At 39.8% G+C, this 22,703-nt stretch overlaps 1 protein-coding gene across 1 annotated transcript in view; it reads left to right on the top strand.

The window, feature by feature from the left end:
* Positions 1-22,703, top strand: part of ADCY2 (adenylate cyclase 2) — a 211,455-nt gene that overhangs the window by 7,105 nt on the left and 181,647 nt on the right. The window contains exon 2 of the mRNA XM_082285044.1: positions 14,633-14,830. Within this exon, the coding sequence (XP_082141170.1) occupies positions 14,633-14,830 (198 nt within the window). The remainder of the gene's footprint in view (positions 1-14,632; positions 14,831-22,703) is intronic.

The raw sequence follows: 22,703 nt of genomic DNA, 5'->3' as shown, positions 1-22,703 counted from the left end.
CCCCAAAACAGCTCGATGCATTTTCTTCTGCATATCTTTTGTTTTTATATCTCAAATAAGCAGCCTTCAGACACTGAACCTTATTCAGGTGATGCTGAAAATTGAAGGGACTATTACACCATCTGTACAGAGGAGTGTGAGGCTGTGTCTACAGTTACTCTCCCAGCTGTCTGTTTCTCCAACCTGTATAGAAACATTTTCTTTATCTTGTCTCTAATCAGAACTCTTGTTCTTAGTGGTGCATACATGGTATAGAAGCCCCTTGCTGCTTCTGGTGTGACCCTGTTCCAGGCTTGTGTCTAGGAGAGACAGAGGAAATGACCACAAATCATGCCCTGTTAGTCTGAGCATCCACTTCTTCCACCATCCATGCTTCTAGTTTTGAAGTTTTACTTACCTGGAAGATGTACTCCAAAGTGCAGGGGCAGTGGCTTCTGGTTGCATACACCAGAGAGCAGCTGGGATGAGAGGTGCTCTGGCCCATCTTTGTTTCCCAAATAGCTTTTCAGAGCTGCTCACTAAGGTTTGCAAAAGTACTTAGACCTTACTTTTTTTCCACCTACCTCCTCACAGCTGAGCTGTGTAGTGTGGGACCTTTTGAAGACCCTAAATGCTATGGCCTGCACAGTGTCTGCCCACTGACTGGATAAATGGGATTGTTCTTCCATTCCAGGTAAACTGTCCATATCCCTGTCTCCAATTTGCTAGTACTTTGGTCAGTCTGGCAGGAAAATCCTAGGAAGACTAGATTCCCCCCCCAGCTCCTTTTCCAGCAAGATTGATTTCAGGCTGAGGGCTTGGACATGTTCTTTCCTCTGAGACATGTGTTAGCAAAACAGATGCTCTTTGAACTTGGCTCAACACCTGCTTGCAAGTGCTCCTGTTCCTATAGAATTGTTTAGGTTGGAAAGGACACTTAAGGTCATCAAATCCAATCATTAATCCAGCACTGCCAAGTCCACCATTAAGCCATGTCCCTAAGTGCTGTATCTACGTGTGTCTTAAACACTGACAGGAATGGTGACTTCAGCACTTCCCTGGGGTAGCCTGCTCACCCTTTTGGTGAAGAGATCTTTCCTGATATTCAATCTGAGCCTCCCCTGGTACAATTTGAGGCCATTTTCTCTTGTCCTATAGTTTGTTGTTTGGTGAAAGAGACCAAGACCCACCTTGCTATGCCTTCGAGGTAACTGTAGAAAGTGTTAAGGTCCCTACTGAACCACTTTTTTTCTCCAGGCTAGACACTCCTAGTTCTCCCAGCTTCTCCTCATAAATCACTTCTGTTGCTTCATGAGCCTTCGCAGGTGGGTATTACTGCGGGCCTGGTTCCTACGGCATATCACCATGTCCCACAGCCATAGGGAGGAGGAGGAGGAGAAGATCCAGCAGGCAGAAATTGTGCAGCAAGATTGATTTATTTAATTATTTTACAAACTCTTCATAGACTTTTTTCTTCATAGTTTAATTGCACAAAGGATCAGCCACCCCTTGGGGGTGATTGGTAAAATCCTAAAACATCCATTGTCAAAATATTTTTCTACTATACCATAAACAAGACTTTTCAAGGTTGCAGGTGGCTTGGTTGTTTACATAACTGCTACCTCTTCTGTGAGAGAGAAAAGTCTCTCACGGACTTAGAAAATAGAAAGAAAATCCTTGCTAGCAGCATTTTTGTATCTACAGGTGGGTGAATTCTCTTTCCTTGATGCAGGTACTGTGGTGGTCCTTTGTTGCAGCACAGTGGTCTGAGAACAGTCTAGTCTGGTCAAGACCTAGGAGGTGGTAGGGTAGGTTGTCCAGACCAGTAGCTTGTCCTGTAAACCCCACAGGGCATCCCCACCCTCTGAGTTCATGCCAGAAAATGGCCATAGACTTTCGTTGGGGCTTGTTTTCTGCACCAGTGAGCTCTGGTAATTTTTAAACCTGACTGATAGGTGGTGGGATTTTATAAAGTTTCTTCAAGTGATGTGACATCTGTTTAACAATAAAACAATTTACCAGACTGTTTCCGTTTTCTTTAATTTTTAGTATTTTCTTACTTGTACTTTAATGAAATGTGGTAACAGTACTTATGAAAAAGCCCTCAACTAACAGAAAATAGAAATGCCTCTATTTGCAGAATCTGTTTTGCTCTATTTCCTATGAATATGTCTGAAGTTTTACTCCTGAGATGTTACTTGGCAGTTATAATTTAAGTGTAAGTTAACATGTTTGTTATCTTTATTTTAAATTTTATCATAATAGAAATAATAGCCATTGCAGAATGTGTTCTTGATCTTGGAATCAAAAATCTACTAAGGTATCTCTTTGACTTGAAGTCAGTTGAGCTGAGAGACATATGAGAGTGTCAAAAGTATCCTGAGGGGAGTAAATTTTAAGAGCGTTGTTGTGATAGTAATAACGGTGTTTAGTATGTAATTGCACAACCTTAGGAAATACTTGAAAAGTAATTACAAAATGACAGTAGTGCCTTTCAATATTAAAACTATTTTTCATGCTACCCTATTATGCCGATAAATCTGATAGATACTCTTGCAAAATGTATTTTTAAAAGACCCATTAGAGAGAGAAGCCTATGTGTACCTTTTTCTTCATTAAACAAACCTTTAAAATGAGCAGTTTCCTTATGTGCTGAAGCTCATGTGCTCCCTGGCTCAAATTTTGTGATCTTTACTTTTAAGAGAGTTGCATCTTGACATTTTTTCTTGATTACAGCCAGATTCTCCAGTTATTATGTCAGGAGGAAAATGGTGAGGGAAAGCCACCTTTTAGCTTCAATTTAAAAGCGACAGCCAAAATATGTAACTGTCAGTATTAAATAGCTCAAACAGTCACATGAATACTTCTGGCTTCTACAAATCTGAATGAGTATTTAAGACATCGATGAATCTATATGTGTACAAGAAAGGCCATAATTTCACTTTTAATACATGCTACAGTGTAGTTAATCTGAAAAAGATGTCTTTGAGTCTTGTGAAGAAGTATTGTATTATCCTTAATGTTGAGCGATGGAGCTTTTTCAACAATGACTTGTTTTGAATATAGTCAACTACAAAATAATACATTCTTCCTAAGTGTTTTACTCAGTTTATCTTCCATGTATTGTGACCTGTATAAATAGTATTTGCATTTACTGGAGAGTTTCTTTAAAAGTATTTTTATAATATGAGGAAGGATTTTGAGAATATCTGAAAAACAAGCTAAACTAAGTTACTTAGCCACCCTTTTTTGAGAGGAGGTCAGAACCAATGCATGTAGATTAAAGTACGCAAGAAAGATATTTTGATTGCTATATTTACATTAAAAATTAATAAATTATGTGAGTAGGTTTTAATTACCTCTGGAGCATGAAATAATTACAAAAGTACAGGTTTTTGCTCACTTTTCTGCTTGTTGTATCCCCCCTCTTGTGAAGGGGACTGTAGCGGGTTGGGTTTGTAACCGGGCGGAAACACCAATTTAGTGTAGTGGTTTGGTCCAGATACTCATTACTGTTTATCTTCTGTGAGATAAGAATTAGGAGAAATGCAAAGCAGGCACCAACCTTGAAAGACTATAAAGAAGTTTATTAACAGACCTAAAAGAAGAAAAAAAATCATACCACACCTTCAGAATTGTTCTCCTCCCCCCACCTTCCTCCCTTCTCCCACTGACAATGTAAAAAGACAACCCATGAGATGTTCAGTCTGTTTACCACTTCCATAATAACCTTGTTCAGTCCATTTAGGAAGAGGAGTCTCTCTGCTCGCATGCGAGTCCCTTCCCCCAACTTGCACCTTTTCCCACAACTGCTTTTGAGGGTCCACTCTTGAAGTTTTTTGGAGTACAATTTTAAGGTTGAGCCGTTTAGAAACAAAAGTTCTCTTCACCCATGTCTCTTGGGAGCATTTCATCTCTAAGAAATTTTTGGGAGCATCTCTAGGAACTGAGGTTTCTCCTTTCCCATTTTGAGCAAAAGTCCTCATCACTTCCATCACTCCCTGTTCAACTTCTCATGAAATTACAGCTGTGTCAGCATCTGCCTATCTCAGTGCAGGTGCTTTTGCTTACGAGTTGAACGCTCCACCCCCCATATCTTCATGAAATTACAACAGGATACTCTGATATATCATAGCTTCACAACAGAATTTCAGCTTTAAGCATCTCCTCTTTCTCTTCCCTCAGGTTTTCAGCTCTTCACAGCACTAAAAGGGTTAATGTCACCTAGGCCTTGCAGCTGGAATGTGGTTTATCACAGTGGAGAGGGGGGAGAGTCGAGCTGCTCCAGCTGCCCACAGTAGGGCTGGGGGGGGGGGGGGGGGGGGGGGGGGGGGCTTCTGTGGGTGGAACAGCTCCATCAGCTCCAGGATGGCCGTGGCCCGGCCCAGCCTGGCCCGAGCAGGGTCTGGGCTGGGCCTGCTGGCCCCCACACGGGGCCCACAGCCACCTGTCCCAGCACTGGGAACAAGAGAGAGAAACTCTGCCTCAGGGTTTCTGTTCTTAAGTGTGGATCACAGAGGCGGTCACAACTTTAAGTGGCTTAGAGAATTGTCCATATTCAAACTGGCCAGCTGATAGGTTCTATCAGGTCATAGAGGAAGCTGTAAGCACGCCTTGGCAAGGACATCACTTCTGGGACTATGCTAGCTAACCTATGACAGGGACACTTCAGGGGGCAGAATGCAAGTAACTGTTCTTGGTCTCTGGGACATGGTTTTCCTTTTGTGGCTGCCAGCTACTGCCACTGGGTAGGACAATTTTAGAAGTGCACCAGCTGAGTGTTGTAGTCACTGGTAACTGGGTTTGACCATCCTGTTTTTCATAGGCTGTTACATGTTTTAAAGTAAAACTTTTGGGAATTGGCAGCCTAAGAGAAGATTGAGATGCTGCTTGATGACCGTAAGGCACGACAGTCCCGTTCATATTCCCCGACCCTGTTTGTGGGCCTTCTGAACCCCAGCTTATTAAATACATAGTTGTATGCACTGACAGATTTTAAATGACATGTGGTTAGCAAGAGGAGAGGACACAAATCTGTGGAAAATAAACCAAGAGAGAGAAAACTGCTGATACGGCAGATGAGGCTGTATAAAAAAACCGCTTACTGTTCAGGTTGGGTACATGGTATTTGCACAGGGCGTATTTTTGAATATAAAGTATAGAGGCACACACATCCTGGTTCTACTAATTATGTTTTTGGCAGGAATAGGTGTCTGTCCTGTATTCCATGGCAGTAGGGAATGGTCATGGGCTCCTGGGGCTCTGGCTACAGCTTTGCATGCGGATAGATCCAGTGGAGGTTGTTCCTGTTGGCCTGAGATGGACACTACCTTTAAACATCAGAAGAGCTGAATTAAAGGGCAGTCTCTGCACTCCATGCAGGGAAGAGAAACCTTAAAACCAAGTGTTACTCCTTCAGAATCTAGCCACTGTATTGCAGCTTTGACCATTCTTGAAAACTATCATTTGGAAGTGGTGATTGAACCAGAATTACGGTGTTCGTCATGCATTGAGGTGGCATTGTGATGTTCTCACTTCTTTATTCTATTTTCCTATGTTCTGCATTTTGGGTTGTTTTTTGACTGCTGGTGAGGACCTAAGTAATGTTGCAGTGGGTCTGGCTATGATAAACACCAAATATCTCTATTTCTAAGTATTAGTAGCCAACCAAGAACCTGTTGTCTTGTGCATAAAATTAGGATTGCTTTGTCTGAGGTGTATCTCTGCACACACATCTCTGCTGAAATTCATCTGCCATTTTCTTGTTCCACAGTGACTTTTATGAGATCCTTTTGTGTTTCTTCATAGTTGACCCTTATCTTTGCCAGATTTCTATTCAGCCCTTTTCCCAAAGTGTTTATGGATATTTTGAACACATACCCTAGGATTCCTGAGGCCTTTGGTACCTTTGTTTTTAACAATTTTTCCTAGGGTAGATGTGAGGCCTGCTTAGTCTTTGAGAAGGATCCCAGGAGAGACTGGCATTACATCACATGTCTGTCTTTGGATACTCTGGAACTTTTGGGTGCAGGTTACATGCTACTGCTGTTTTAGCTTTCTCTTCTTTGAGTCTTATTGGCCGTTTCTGGTGAACCCTGACTGCTTGTGGTGATATTTTTTTTTACATTTCAAATTTCTGCTTTTGTCTGTAATGCCTTTCGCTAATGCTCCAATTTGAGACAGACTTTTTGATGTATTTCCCTGCATAGATTATTTTGGAATGAGAATTATCCCACACTGAATACAGATAAAAAACAAAACAAAAACAACTTGAACCTTTTCTGCTGCAATCTGTTCTTCTCTAGTTGTTTTTTTTTAATACCTACATTGTCTGTTTGCTTGGAAGTCCTTTAGCAAGCTGCCAACTCCTGATTATGTTTCAAAAAGAATTTACTACGTAATTTGTATACTCTTAAAAATAATTTCTCAAGCAAGTTCTTTTCTTGGCTGGCATTATTGAGTCTTTATATTAATTGAATCTTTATATTAAATCCTTTTTTATCCCCTTTCAGGTTGTTGTTTTTTTTTTTTTCCTATTAAAGATAATTTTTAGAAGCTTCACTACTTGGATGTTGAGGCATTCTGGTTGTATTTTAGTCTTTCTCAAGTTGTTTAGGGGAATTGGTTAGCTTTTGCCCTGTGCCTCTGAGTTTTACAGTGTCTTCAGGCTCTCTACAAAGATTTTAATCTGTAAGCTTATAGCTGCCCCTTTCAGTTTTGGTGTTTGGGTCTTGTCATTTGTTTGCTTAACAAGATTTGTCATTGGTATAAAGAAGCTCCTCAATAGCAATATTTTGTGAACCAGATTCTTTCCATTTCTTGAGATCAGATTAATCTCAAGATTGTTTTCTCTTTCTTCATATGGGTGGGTTTTTTCATCTGTGTACTGGTTTGTTTTGTTTTTCAGTAGTGCATGAGACTCAGACTGTGGTCTCAGCTTCCATCTGCTGTTGTTATCCTTAGCAAATCCATCTGGGAGTCACTAAAGTGTCCCTTGACCTGCTGTGTTTTCTTCTTTGACAGCCTTCCTTATATCTGCATGATAACCAGTCCTCTATGTAATTTATTTTTATGAGGCTTTGCTGTTCAGTCTCTCTTTTTTTTTTTTTCTCATAGCCACTTTATACTGTTTGTTAATTTCTTAGACTGTTAATAGAGGCCTTTCTTCAGTCCCTGCTGAAGTGTATGGCTTTCAGTCTCTTTCTACTTTTTCATTATTCTGCTGATGGTTTTTTTTACACAAAGTTTTCAGTAAGGCTATTGTGTAAATAATGCTTCAACAACAGGCATTTTAGTTCTTCCATCTAGCTTCCTAGGCTTGTAGACAAGAGTGTTTACTTTCATATGGGTATCTTATTTCTCTGACAGATTTTAAAAAGAGAATCTGTTCTGCCTTTCCTTTGCTGAAACCTCCTTAGTTGAGTTTAATCAACTTCTGTCCTTTCATTTAGTTGAGACTTACCAGTCTCCTTGACATTACTGCTTCTCTTAAACCATGCACTCTGTTTCTATATCAGTCTTTAACATTCAATTTGAATGTTTTCCTATGATGTTGCAAGTGCTAGCAAACTCATTCTTAGCTAGTTTAGGTGAAGCTCAGCTACCTTCTAGAGACAAAATCCCTATTCCCCAAATTTCTCAGTTTCTTTAATTTCCCTTTTGAACACATTTTCTTAGCCTCTTATTAAACTTTTGCTTTCCACCCACGTTTTTTTGGGGGGGCACCATTTATGGGAATGCTACAATAGTTCTCTGCTTCTTCACTAGCAACAAATATTTTGCCTCCAGAACTTTTCTTTCAACTTTTTCTGTTACTGTTATTTGCACAGCAGCCATGGCACCTCCGAAGAGCTTTTCCAAACACTCTGTGAGGTCTGATGTTTTTCGCATTAAAGAGAGAAGTCTGTGATCTCTGGTATGTTAAGACTTTGTGTTCCTGATAATCATTGCTACAACACTGAAGCAGACAAGGTTCACTTACAGCTATCAGGCAAACTTGGAAAAATCTGGATACAATCATTTTCTACTGACTAATTGAGAAGATAAATAATATCTGTATGTAGCTGGACTAACTAAAAAAAAATCCACTGGCCAAAAGTGCTTGGCTCGGTAGTCAGGCACGTGGGTGGTCAGAGGGGTGTTCACAAGACCTGCAGGGCTGGTCACTGCATTGTCACTGTTAGTCCTGTGTGCTCACAGGGACATCACCTGCAACATCAAAGAACAGTTCCTGTGGGATTGCAGCAGAGGTGCTGCACTGGTGCAAAACTGCACACTTCTCATACAGGCAGCACATTTACAGCACATGTTGTTCACGACTTTCAAGCCTGGGGAAAGGCCCCAGGTAGCCCAGAATGTCATCGGAAGGGTTTGGATGAAATCTTGCTGCTCCAGTAATGTTCCCATGTACTAACGAATACAGAATAGCATAGAATGTGGCCATGGATGCAGAACCACTTCTCGTGGTTACATGGAACATCATGCAGCAGCTGGGCAGTTGTAATGCCACATGATCCATGTGATGTGCAAATGGCTGGAGTGACATGCATCTAGTGGGGAGTCAGATATCTCTGGGTGCTAGCAGCAAGTGTAGACTGCACATCAGACTCATTAATAGACAGAACTGAATTTCTCAAGACAACAGACATCATGAAAGAACTGGATTGGAGCCTGATGCTGTTATCATTGATCTGCTAAGCCAGACAGGGAATGCTGAATCAAGGAGAAAAAAAATTCGGGCATGCAGCTACATAGGGCCTTAGTGAAATTGAAAAGCTTAATTGACACAAACTTCAGGATGGTTTGATTCAAAGATACAGTTCAGTTAATTTTCTGCTAATGTCCTTATAAAAAAAAAAAAAAAAGCACTTGTGAAAGCTTCTAACCATGCATCTAAGCAAGAATAACAAGCAAAGTTTTATGTTATGAAAGATAAATGGTGGGCACAAAAGACAGAGAAGTCTTTCTGACTTGTGGATCCAGAAAATACCGTGCAGTCTTGGAAATAGCATCTGGCCTTAAAGATGCTGCACAATTTCTGAAGTGGAGATGGAGTAATACTAATGGAATTGATGGAAAAGAAACCTGGGACTGCTGGCCAAAACTTTTCAGTTGTTGTCCTAAATGATGAAATCCTAGATGAAACTGTACAGCTACTTGGCCAGGAGCAGGGCACAGCACCTCTTAGTAAAATGGAGATTTTTCCAGCTGTCTAGCAGATGGCACACAGTGCAGTCAGCCGTAAGCAAAGTCACTAAAATATAAAACCATAGGAGAGGGGTCACAAGTAGCCAGAAGACTTTTGCAGATTTTGTAGAGAAATATTTTTGAGATGTTAGAGAATTTAAATGCTGTCCAGTTTTACAAAGAGAAGGGTGATTATGTCTTCTGAAAATCATTGTCTCAAGTCCTGGAACATGTTTTGCAGGAAAAATGGGTGGTTTTTTGCCACAGAGATGACTCAAGAGATTTTTTCAGTCAGACGGGTTAAAGAAGGATGTTTGATTGAGAGGTCCGTAAGCTAGTAATCCTTCAGCCCTGTAACGTTTCTTCTAACACTCAACACTTTTGAAAATAGCTGCATGAAATTGAAGATACTGAAAATTGAATAGATGTATGAAATAAAAAATTAAATCAGTGTCTGAAGAACATTACTCACTTGGTTTTATATTTACATTTAGAAAGTGTTTCATTGATCTCAGCAAAAAGTGATTTTAGTAGGAATTTAATGTGGTAAATGGTTTGAGTTAATTCAAAGCATGTGATATTTCAGATCCCAGCAGGAGTCCTCTGTATATAGACTGCTGTTGAATTCCATTAATCAAAAAAGAATAAAGAAAATATGTCAAAAGAATGAGGGACCATGTTAAAAGATTTTATGCTAAAACTGGCATTTTAACTGCTTATTTGTTCATTTTTATGGATTGTTTCATCTGACTATGTTTTTATATATAACAGTGAAGTGCTCTACAACAGCTTTGGTGTTTAAAATTAAACAGGGCATGACACTATTTGGGAAAGAACAGGATGTCAATTGAGAGAAGGCTGTGGGTTTTGGAAAGATGAGTGAAAGCGACTCTTCAGATTTTACTGGTGATAACAAGATTATCACACTTTGGAAGAATTTGTGGGGGTTGGAAAAATTTCTAACAGTAGACTTTTTAATTTCTTCAGTAATTAAAAGACAGCAAGATAGAAAACACTCAGGGAGACAGAGCTGTCAGGTAAGATCCATGTATTGCGGGCTTAGCCATTATGTTCAAAAGTGTCATGCTGATATTTTAATTCCGTTACCTCTGGTGTATTTTAATTTCTGAGACTAGTGGAAAAAAAAAGGAAAGTGTTTGGGTTTGTTTTTTTCTTTTTTCCCCCCACCTCTTTGAGGACTGGTTAAGGTAACAGAATAGCTAACCTTCAGGATTTTTCAGGTTTTTGCAACACCCAACCTGCTAAATACACTAATAATTACAAATATTTTTCTGGAAGCTGCAAGTTCTAAATGTCCTGCTCTTAAAGTTACAATTCTGTAAAGATTTAGTTCCTCTGAAGTAATTAAAAATAGCTTCCAGAATAAACCCCTGCCTTACAGGGCCTGCTTTTCTTGACCTGACATTAACATGTGTTTTAAAGGCAGGATTGTGAAAATCCCCCTGTACACATAAGGTTTCCATAAAGGGTAAAATTATAATAAAGTTTTATTTTCTCCTATATTTTATGAATTGCCTAATGTGTACCCTATTCTGTCTTTAAATTTCAATTTTACTTCAGAATTTGTTTAGTGTATGGTGTGATGCAAGCAGCTTGTCATCACAGGAGGATGTTGTCCCATGTCAGCTCAGAGAGGTCACCTGTGTTCAGGAGCTGATACGGTGTCGTCTATTTTTTTTTTATTTCCTTCCATTTAAATCAAAATGTAAAATTGTGTAGTAGGCAACCTGAGAAGGGGGGAAAGCAGAAGTAAAATTTTAGATTTAGTGATCAAAATATCTCAGCTAAGTGTTGAAATCAGTGTATGCCTGAAAAAGGAAACTGAGTAGCTGTTAATTTGGAACAAACACTTTGATGGATTGATCTAATTATAGAATACATATAAATATATGTAGCTGCATGAGCATTCATGTGCTCTAAACAGACATCTAAATATTGTTGATTTGTTATGAAGCCAAATCCTCCCAGAAAGTACAGTAGTCTTGTTATTTTTTACCATGTGGAGAAGCATGCAGTTGAAGTGCATCTGGATTTTCTCGCCTAGTATGTTTGTAGCATGATCCTTATCGCAGAAATGCCAATTTGCCATCATTAAAATATGTGTTTTTCCACAGTCTTGGCTTACTCCAGGAGCCTGTGGCTTCCTTTGATGCTGTGACTTGGGCTGCATGACAGATGGTGCAAGGAAGTTAATGTTGTCCTGTTGCCTGTGACATCTGTCTCTTGCCACAAGAGTTTGGCAATCCCACCTGGAAGGGCAGAAGTCAAAGGTTGAAGTTAAATGCTTTTGATGTTAACTGAGCTGGCATTGGTTGTGCCAGTTACTGAATCAATTAACTGAAACAAGTTTCTTAGATGGGATTGATCAAAAGTCACAACATTCATATATATAAATCAGTAGTTCTTCCTACTAGTCGGTAGGTTTTATATTTTTACTATGCAAGATTGCACGTATGTTACTCCATGCAGCTCTGTACTTGTGCAGACACTAACCCCTGTGCCTAAATTTAAGGCCATAGTTTTGTTTTCTGTGTGACTACCCAAGTGCTTGAAAGCCTTCATGTGTGTATTTGATATTTGGAAGCTTCGTGTTTGCATTTCAGGGTTAGAATCACCACTTAAAATTTCTTGACGTTTTTTTTGCTTATACCGTGAAAGTCAAGTGTTGCAATAACAGTTGCTTAAATGTGTGACTTCATAAATCCAAAAGGGCATTAAAAACAAGAAGAGTTGAAAGATGAGCTGACTTTTGTCTGGCAGGGTGGGGTATATTGTGGTGGTCTCCTTGGTTTGAGCCTGTCAAGGTGGTGGCTGGAGCTGGGAGCAGCTGGGTGTCCCAGTCTGTGGTGCACATGCAGGCAGGGCAGCAAGGAAAATGAAGAAATGGGAACAGCGGAAGGGGACAGATTTTTACAGCAAGTGTCTCTAGATATCAAGTTGTAAAACTTACTAGATCAGGGGAAAAACAAAACTAAAAACAAACCCTGCTGATGGCATTTTTAAGTGTTTGTAAATTTACAAATTTATTTGTAAATTTTTTGTTTTGATTTAATTGAAGGAAGTCTTATATACATAAGAAAGGAAAAAAGTCATATTAAGATACTTTTAAGTAAAATGTCATGTATTTGATTTGAAAATCTATCAATAAACAAGATTTAACAGGGCACTAAGGAAGCAACTAAAAAAAGGGGAAAAAGAAATGTTGTTTCTTTGTGCTTAGATGTCTTACAAACCATCAAATACGTACTTTCAGATTCTCTTGAAGCTTTCACCAGCATGAAAAATGGATCTGAGGCTTTTGTGCATGAAGTCTGTGGTTACTGTTGCAGCAGTAGCATTTGGGGCCTGCTTTTGGGAATCCTTGTTGCTGCAAATGAGGCTGTTAGAATTCAGAACAGCTGGGGAATGACTAAAAATCCTGTGACTGTACTTTGGTATAGTGGTGTTGTACTTCAATCAGGCATACCATTTTGAGCATATACAGCAATAGAAAATCAAATATTTATTCTTTATTAATGCATCCATCATTAGATGATTTAAAGATGTTAGTGTAGTAACTTACAAGTAAGTTCTGTAAATAAATTTAAATATTGAATATTCTGAATCTTACTTCACTTTATAGTCTAGTCCTTGCTCTGGGTGTTGTTTGTACATTCCAAAGTAAGCAGTTGCTAGGAGGAAATGTATATATGTAATCTAGAGTCTGTACTTCCAGATAAATACTTTAAGCAGAAGCAAATCATATAGTACCTTGCAACTATCCCTGTCAAAAAGGCTTTTATAGAGCTATGGACATTGTTGATTTGTGAGGCATTTTGACAGCTGCATTGTTCAGCGTGATTTACAGTTTTCTCAATCGGCTTCAAATAAGATTAAATCATAGAGTGTTTTGGGTTAGAAGGGACCTTAAAGATCACCTAGTGCCAACCCTCCTGCCCTGGGCTGGCACACCTTCCACTAAACAAGGCTGCTCAAAACCCCACCCACCTTGTCCTGTACCACTTGGAGAAGGGAATTATCATCAGCGCATTCTGGGAACTGCCTGGATTGCTCGTGCCCGCTGTGTTGCCCATTCAGCAGGTATTGGGGTGGCTGAAGTTCCTCCTGACGACTAGGACTTGTGAACACGAGGCTGTTCCTGTCTGTCTATAGAGGGCCTCATCTTCTGAGTCTTCCTGGTTGGACGACCTGTGGCAGACTCCCACTGTAATGTTGCCTATCTCTGCTTTCCCTTTAACCTCACTTATAAGCTCTCAGTCAGCTCCTCATCCATCACCCGGCAGGGGATGCTCCATGACATAGAGGAAAGCACCCTCTCCTTGTCTTCCCTCTCCTGTTCTTCTTAAAGAGCCAGTATTCTTCCATTCCAGCACTCCTGTCATGGGAGCTGTCCCACCACATCTCTGTGATAAGATCCCAGATGCACATCTCTTGTTTACTTCCCGTGCCCCCAAAGCCAGCATACTGTCTAGAGTGGCTGGAATTCCTTCTCCTGCTGACTTGCAATCCCTTTTCAGATGCAGAGCATCTCTTTCTGGTATTGGCATCAAACTTCTAGGAGTGGAATGAACTTAAGTTCTGTTCGCCTGCCAACTTTAGTTTGGTGAGAATTGGTGGCAAAACTACTTGTGTTCTGGAGTCCCTTACCATCACCCTCTGCAATCCTTCTTGGTATTGCTCAGACTACTCCTGGCTGTGTCACTGGTGCCCGTGTGAACCTACAGCAGTGGGTAATAGTGAGCTCCGTGAGGCTTGGGAATCTCTTGGTGGCATTGCTGATACGAGCCCCCAGCAAGCAGCACAGCTCTCAGGGGTGTGTCAGGTCAGCACATGGGCGCCTCTGTACCTCTCACAAGAGAGTCCCTGCTGCTGTCACCCATCACGTTCTCGTGGTTGCGTTGGCTGTTACACACGGAGCAGATGGGGCTGCCTGGCTCAGCTCCAGCACCTCTCCTGATGCGATGGGTCTTTTCAGTCCGCAGAGCAGTGAAAAGGTTCTGCAGGGGCATGCTAGGCTTCAGGGGAAGTTTCTTTCTCCTGCAGATTCATGCTGTTGCAAGCTTTCATTCTTCTGCATCCCTCTCCGTTCTGTGTGTGCTGGCAGTGGAGTTGTTGGCTGGTTGGCTGTGGATCCACTGCAGACTGAGCTTGGAACCAGCTTTCCAACCTCATGTTGCACACACTTCTCACAGCCTACTGCAACTCAGATTAGTAAAAGAAATGGTGTGCTCTTGTGGTTAATATTTGCAGTAGTAGTTATGAAGATGATGCTCCACATAACAGCTTCTTACCATGAAAGAAACCGTATTTTAATTGAAAGTCGCTTTAGATATCTAGTCATGTCTTTCTGGGATCTCCATGTACAATCAGTTTAGAGTATGTTATTGATGTCTGACCTTTAATTACGTTAGCTTTTAACTTCCTTTTCATTTTCCTCTGTTTCCAGGAAGTTGAAGACCACGTGGCATTTTTAATAACTGTTCCAACGGCCCTAGCAATTTTTTTTGCTATATTTATCCTTGTCTGCGTAGAACCTGTATTTAAGAAGCTGCTTCGTATATTTTCTCTGGTGGTCTGGGTATGTCTTGTTGCCATGGGATATCTCTTTATGTGTTTTGGAGGAATCATCTGTCCCTGGGACCAGGTAAGACTGTCATTATTACTAATTTTAATTCCATTGGGTACATTTCCAAGAACCATTCTATACAAAAACATTCATGTTCATTTTTGTGGGACATTTCACAAAATGTTTTTGGGACTAAGTGGTTGCATGCTGAGACTCCCTCCATCTGTTTTATAAATACCAGAGATGTGCATACTTAAAATATATTAGGAAATATTAGAAGGATTTTGCTTTTATATTTTTAAGTTCCTTTGTATAATTAATACTTGATCCCAGTCACCTTTGTAGAGTGAATATTTGATTGTAGTGGCCAGTTAACATGGCAGTAAATGCTAGTTTTGTTCAACACTGCTGATGCTATCTTTCTCAGTTTAAAATGTTTGAGCTCTTAGTGTAGGCTTTCTGTGGTCTTCAGGGTGTTCTCTAGCAATGCATATGAAAAAAGGACTGGGAGTCTCCTTACTTGTCTGGAAAAATGGATGAGTAGAGAAGCAGTGAAGTACCCTTCACATTTTTAAAATTTTGTAATGAAGACAAAGCAAAATATAATTGCAGCCTAATAGCAGCATTTTGAAACATCAGTAACTGATGTGCAATATCCAGCGCTGTGTCTGATCGATTCTTCTGAGTTTGCCACATCATTTTCTTTTCCCCAAACCATTCTACACAGGAATACTCCTCATATAATATTTTTAAAACTCTTCAAAGGATGGAAAAATTTTTTTAAACATACAAATATGTCTTAGGAAAATTTCATGCTGATTCTATGAATTTAACCTTTAAATGGTATTACTCTATCCAGAATGCCTTCTAGGTCCTTGAGATAGACTTGAAATAAATTCTCTGACTTTTTACTCAGATCTTGCCAAGGCTTGGGCAAATATTGAACTTCAGGTAGTTCCTTTGAATTCTTTAATGTAAATTATTTAAATTACTGGTGTATGTTAGTAATACTTTTGGAGCCATTATCTTTGTGGGTAACTTTATATTTTCATTTTCTTGGAAGGTTGTGGGATTAATTATCTAAGAAACCTCCTACCTTGTTTGGGTTTTTTTTTAGTTTTTTTTTTTTTTCTTTTCAGTATTTAAAACGACCAAACCGGGTCACACTTGCATGTAGTAAAAAGCAATCAGAACATGAAATAATTTTTTCTAGATATGGATTTCACCCTGGGAGTGCTTGTATCTTTGTAGTATCAGGTCTAGATAATTCACTTGGTCTTACTTTTGTTTTCGTTGGCAGTTGTGTCATGTCATGCTAGAATATTTCAGACGTTCAAGCTTAGATGCAAATATTTAATTGGCCATATTATTTATTCATTGCAAAAGATACTGAATTTAATTTTGGTATTTGAAAATGGGATAATGGTTTTCCAAAGCACATGGACTGAAAGAGATGTAGGAGGGATACTGATGTCTTAGTCCTGGAGTTTTATTTAGCCTGTGAAAATGATTTATCCTGCGTTGCTTTCCTCTTAGGAAAAATGTAGGCATTCCCACAGCATGCAGGGGATGTGTCTGGCCCGATGACAGAGGAAGGACTGTGGAGCTCTGGGAAAAGCCATTGTCTTCCTGTAGGTTGCCAGGGCACAACTTCTCTGATGTTTCAGTCTTCTCTTTGTTTTGTGTGCAAGAGCTGCTTGGAGAAAAGGATATTTGGGACGGAGCTGCCTCTCTTGCTCTGCCGGCAGCAGCTGGCTCCAGGCAGCCGCCTTGCCGAGTGCTTTGCAGGCTCCAGCTGAGAGAAGGCAGGGCTTTTCCGGAGTGCCTGGACCTGGCAGCAGATGTCTTTGGCATCTGCTGGGAGAGGGGCTGTGCCAGAGTAGCCCCTGGCCACTGCTGGGAGTCCAAGGTCTCCCTGTGGCTCGCTGTAGTGGGACCCTTCATTTCCCCAAACCTGCTTTTTTTTCCCCCCTTTGAACAGCAGACCACTTTTGTGGATTGCTTTTGTAGGTGTACTTTTGCCTAGTGTCAGTTAAGAGTAAACTATGGAAATATAGGCATCTTTCTAGGAATTTGACACATTACACAAAAGACTAATTGCAGATATGATGTTTTCAAACATTTGAAAAAGATCTGCGAGTAGTAAAATACTGCCTTGTATTCCTGTGATGCTGCTGTTTTGTTTGCTCTGCACTGAAAATATGTAGGTCAATAATTGGTGTTCTCTCTTATATGTGAAATCAAATTGGAAAAATCCTTCCTTGGTGATGATTGACAGGTTCTTTGTTGAAATTTTACATTTTGTGAATCTTTAAACCATTTTACTTGGCATATTAGAGTGGTTTTGTGATTCCTTTATGCTTTTTATGAAAGAAAGGAAGACACAATGTAAAAGTTAAATTAGTTAGGTTTCAATATATCTCTGTCAACATTAGCTAATTAGAAACTGATGAAAATAAAAGAGTCAGTTCATGCATAGTAACTTACCAAACAAGTGCTTTATTTTAATTTACTTCATATTTATATAGATTTACTTTAATTTGCTTTTAATTTACTTCAGATTACAGCCTAACTTCTGTTCTGGTCCAGGAGAGTTTAAAAATATCATAACTTTCATGTTCCCTAAATCTTAAGCTTGTTAAGAATATGGTATTTCTTAGTTGTACTAGTAGTTATTGAAAGATAGATTTTCTGCATACCACAGTAAATAGAAAGAGCATGTTTTTGTGTCATTTGTGCACAGCCCTTTGAGTGGCAACCCTGCATCTTTTAAATTTTGGCTTAATGATTTTCATGTGCCTTTTGGCTGTTTGCAGCTGCTCATTGTAGTTTGTTGTCTTAAGGAACCTGAGGTGTGAACTTTTGCAGCTTTTGTTCACAATAAAAATACCTATTGAGAGACATTATTTTGGTTGGGAACTCAATATATATTTAATGCAGAGCAGTTCCTCCTTAGCTTGCAGGCACATAGCTCAAATAACCTGCAATTAGTAGAGGGCTGGAAATGAAGTGGTTGGTCAGGACCACTGTTTTGTTTTTTTTATTAGAAACCTGTAGGCTGATGTGAAATAAGTGCAAATAGTAATTGGTTTCAGCTACCTTTTTGCTGTCCCTGCAGACTGCTTTTATCAGTCTCCATTTCCTTGACTCTTCTTTGGTTGCAGCTACAGTTTTGGAGGGAAAGCTCTTATCAGGTGGGTATCTGGCCGCTGTTTGAAGGGGGAAGACAGTGTGGTGTGGACAGTTGCTCTGTCCCTTGTGCCAGTCTGCCAGCTCCATGCTGGCTCTGTAATTGCCTGCTGAGCCCGATCCAAAGGCTGTTATTGTCACTGGACTGCCTAGGTATCATCACTAACCCATCTATGAGAGCAGCCAGCAGATTTGCACCATCAGCTGTAGTAGCTAACTTACCTCTTTGTGAGTGTCCAAACTCCCTTACTCCTCTGTGCCAACAGTGAAGAACAATGAGTACACTGAGAGGGAGACGGAGCGTGCCTTAGGGAGACTGTGGGTGGCTTAACATGAAAACAATTGAAACAGTGATGGCAAAAGTCTTTTGTACCCGACAAATTATTTTAAAGAAGTGTAGCAACCCACTTTTGTTGCTGTCAGCCTAAGTTTCTGTGGCAGTGGAGCCCCTGGTTTTCCTTGGTGGCCTGGGGAGCTTAGATCCTTTGTTAGGACCTTCATGTGCTACAGTTTGCATGAGCCAGGAGGGAGACTGGTCTGCCTGCTAGGAGTCATGAGACACTTGGGTTGGTAGGAAAGAAGCAGAGGAAAGGCAGTCATGTGGAGGCTCAGAGAGAGCCACTGCCTGCTGGCAGTAATGTGTGGAGATGGTTTCAGTGAGGAAAGACCCAAGGGCGATGCTTGTTTAGCAAGGTCCATGAGGAAATCTGTGGATGGGGTGTTGGTGGAGGGCCAGTAATGCAAGGCAGGCAAGCAGAGCAAGGAGAGCTGGTAAAAAGGAGTGATGTATAGATTTTATTGTGTTAGAGCTCTTCCTTACTATAGTATGAAGTACCTTTCCTTTCAAAATGTAAATCCAGTACCTGTCTGTAGAGTTCCATGCTGGGGAATGAATTTAAATCAGTTTCCTCTTGTTTCGCTGACAGTGTAGTTATTGTACAACAGTTGCCTTTCTGTGTCACCCTCTGTCATGTCTAATATTTCCTCAGCCTTTTAAGCAGGATGTATGTAAATATGACATAGCACATTGATATCAATGGGTAAAAAGAGCTCTTAAAGCATGCAGTGGATGATATAAAAAAAAGAGTAATTATGCAGCATTATACTAGTCTAATGAATTCTATCATTGCAGGATTTTGGTATTCAATTCTATTTAATCATAAATACATTTGCACAGTGCAGGCACCAGATGTGTTCCTCCTTCTCTATATTCAGTTACAGCACAGAAATTACTTCAAGTGGAATTTCACACTTTTGGTTTTTAAAAAAATATCCAGAGTGATGTGTTTAGAATATATGTTTGATTATTTTAGCCTAAATTCTGCTCTTTGAGCAGAATTTAAAATACTTCTTTGTTTTGTTTTAGTGTGTTGATATGGAATGGTTCAATTCGGGCCTTGGAGCAGTCCTGGCTTAGGAAGTGTGGGCAAAATTTTATGCACTAGTTTTATCAATCTCTTTTTTTTTTTTGGTACTGTCTTAGCACCTGGAGGTAACTGTTGTGTGCTGAGGGGTGAAGGCCTGCACAGAGTTTCTGTGGTTGTGGTAATTAGCTCCTGTATTAGGCAGTGTGGTGAGAAAATGGGTGTGCAGAAAGGGAAGACTTGTCTTTGTGTGGAATTGCATTGGGTCTGATTTCCACACCTTGCGTGGGACCTGCCTTATCTAAAGTCAGCCCTGCCCTAAATAATCAATAACATGTTTTGTGGTTAAGCAGTATGAGAAAAAAGTATTCTTAGATATTTGAGGAAAGCAAGGCAGGTGTAGTGAAATCCCTGCAGCACAGGTAAGTGAGGATGGGTTGATGCTATACCACTTGTTCAGGATCTGGAGTGTGGGGAAGACTCAACATTTTTTTAAGTTCAAGATTAACCAGAGTCTCAGGAATGAGTATCCTAAACGAGGAACAAAATCTTGAAGGAGCATGGTTCAGTAACTTGTAGGTGAATATTCACCTGAAAAAGGACATGAAGGAAGCCAGAAGCGTTGTATGAAAAGGAAAGACCCTGCCAAGCAGACAATACTCTGCTTTAGGAACAGGTATGATAGAAAAAGAAGAACCCCCCAATCCACCAGTATATACTGTATTTTCAGTTATATTCATGGAAAGAGAACAGATGATTTTTATCTCGATGCTTTTTTTATAAATATATAAAGTCACAGGCTTAATAGGAAGACATTTAAGTGGTTTCATCAAGTCTGGTATGGTTATATCTGTATAGAAGACAGGAAAAAGATGAACTATTAGAGAGACCTGCCAGTTATTAAAATCAGCAATACAGTAGGTTAATATAATACCATAGTGTGCGAACCCCTGAAATCCCCATTGGCAAAACCAACGTGCCATTGTTAACCTTTGATATGTCATGGCAGTGCATTATGAGAGCAGTTTGTGAAAAATTAACTGATTACTGTTTTGAGTAGGGAACGTATTTTTTGAAAGAAAAAAAATCTGTTTTCGTGCCAAACAGGAGACTAGAAGCCCTGCTAAAGGGAGATGACCATTATTAAGGTAACTGTACATGTAGGTGAGGGGAGGTGGCAGGTTGTGTGACTTTAGAGGGCGTCAGGCAGGAGCAAGATTTCTAGCTGGATTTCTCAGAGAGCTCTCTGGAGAATGTTTCCCTTTATTAGTGCTTTTTTACTAGGGAAGGGGTAACTGAATGTCACTGCTGTAATGAAATTTGTTGATGACCCAGTTCAAAGATTCCTAATACAGCTAAAGACCACAATATTATGGGGAAGAAAAGCTTGACCTTGAGGACTGCAGTAACAGCAGCTAGATGAAATTCAATAATAGGAAATATGAGGTGCCTGCATTTGGGGACTAACAGCAGAAGTTGCAGCTATACACTGAGTTCCTCAGTAGAAAACGCAGCAAGGACAAGCAGAATGAAGAGAGGAAGCATTAGCTGTTCACTGGGTCATTTGGACATGTGTCCAGAAAAAAACTCGTTTGTGATGGCAAAGTACCCAGCTAAAGATGAATCCTTGCCTGGATGACTACATAAACCTCTAGTTGCATATATTCAAAAGATCACCAGGAGAAAGGGGAGTTTGTGAGAGGAGTTGAGAAGAGCTTGACTTGGGTATAGATCTGCAGAGGAGAAGAATGCTGAGGGGTGTGACTGCCATCTACAGATAGTCCGTGGTTGCAGACCTCAGATTTGAGGAGAAGCTACGGAAGACAAAGAGTTAGTGACACACACAAAAATAAAAGTCATCTGGCCAGTAATGAAAATTAAACTGTACATTAAAATGCATCCCATAGCCATTGGGGCACTCGGTTTGTGGAGGTTAATATCCCCAGGATAATAAAGATTAAAATAATGAATTGGTTTTACAGTGAGGAATGCTGTCCTTAGCTGAGAGTCAGTCAGTGTCTTCAATTGAAGAAACATGGACTTCAGTGGTTCAGAAGCATCCTTTTAGTTCTTTATTCCTATGCTCTACTGAACATCTGGAAACTACTGAGTTGTTTTAAATGGCAATTTACTTTGACCTGTGCCTGAAGTTCATCTAAAAGCTGAAGAGGTGCATTTTCTGAATTTTAAAAGTTCACGGTTTTTGCTATCTAAATATCTTCTATCTTTCCAGTGTTCTGGAGAAGTAGTCTCAGAATTTAAAACATCTGGGGATAATAATTTTGAGTCTATTTCTGATCTCTTTAGGCATTCATTATAACATTTATGAGAGAGGTTTGATGTAATACGAAGTAGAAGAGACTGGATGTGTCCTGGAACTTACTGAAAGATCCTTATGAAATTCTTGTTTCCCTGCTAGTTTATTTTCCTTGACTCCATTTCCTGAAGTTTTTCTCATCTTGGAGGGGACAATTAAGTACAAAGGCTGAGCTGATGGTAGTTTTCATCAAGATTATTGCATAGTTTACATGCAATGTGATAATTGCAGTGCAAGTCATGTGAATGAATTTTGTTGAGGCAAATGTACATATTGAAGTACAATACAAATGTGAGACTTGGATAAATATGCACTAACTGAATGTGGCAAGATTTTTCTCTTTGATGGGAAATAACATTTATCAGTAAGAATATGAATGTTTCTGAGAATACTGAAACTGATTTTAAATGTCATCATACTCTTCTGATGTTTCTGAAATTGAGAGACCAAGTGACAAATGGAAATGAATAATTCAAGCCCTTCATATGGCTTCTTATGTGCTTAATAATTGATTTGACATTAGGAAATAAACATTTAATAATTTCATAGTACACACAGAGTTAACAATTACTTGTATGATGGAGATACCAGAGAACCATTAAAGCAGCTCTCCAGCACTTCTTGCTAGCAGGTTTAAGGGAGACATGCAAATATCATTAATTGGAATTGTCATTTACTCAGAAATGTAATGCTTTGCCTGACTTCCAGGAGGGAAGGTTTTGGCATGATACTACATTAGTCTTGTTAGTTTGAGTTCTTTGGCCTTGCATACCTGCCTACCATGGAAAAGCTTGTACCTTTACATGACATAACTGGACATAATACTGTATGTTTTTACTTTTGTGAATTGGGTGCTGTAAGGGTGTATCATCACAGAGCCTGACCTTTGGTCATTTTTTTGCCTTTTGTCTCAAATCTGATTCAGTTTGCAGGTTTCTGGTGCCGTAAAAATTTAGCTAGTGAGCTACTGAACAAAGAAATAATAAAATAGAATGGTGAAAATGTTTCCTACAAGCTCCGTATTAAGACCTCAGTTTAGTTGTTTGAGGGCATTCCCTGTTTTGGTAGCTTTTTTGAAGGC

Source organism: Coloeus monedula (genome assembly GCF_965178545.1).
Source record: "Coloeus monedula genome assembly, chromosome: 1".
In the NCBI taxonomy this organism is placed as follows: Eukaryota; Metazoa; Chordata; class Aves; order Passeriformes; family Corvidae; genus Coloeus; species Coloeus monedula.
This window is presented reverse-complemented; position numbering and strand designations above follow the sequence as displayed.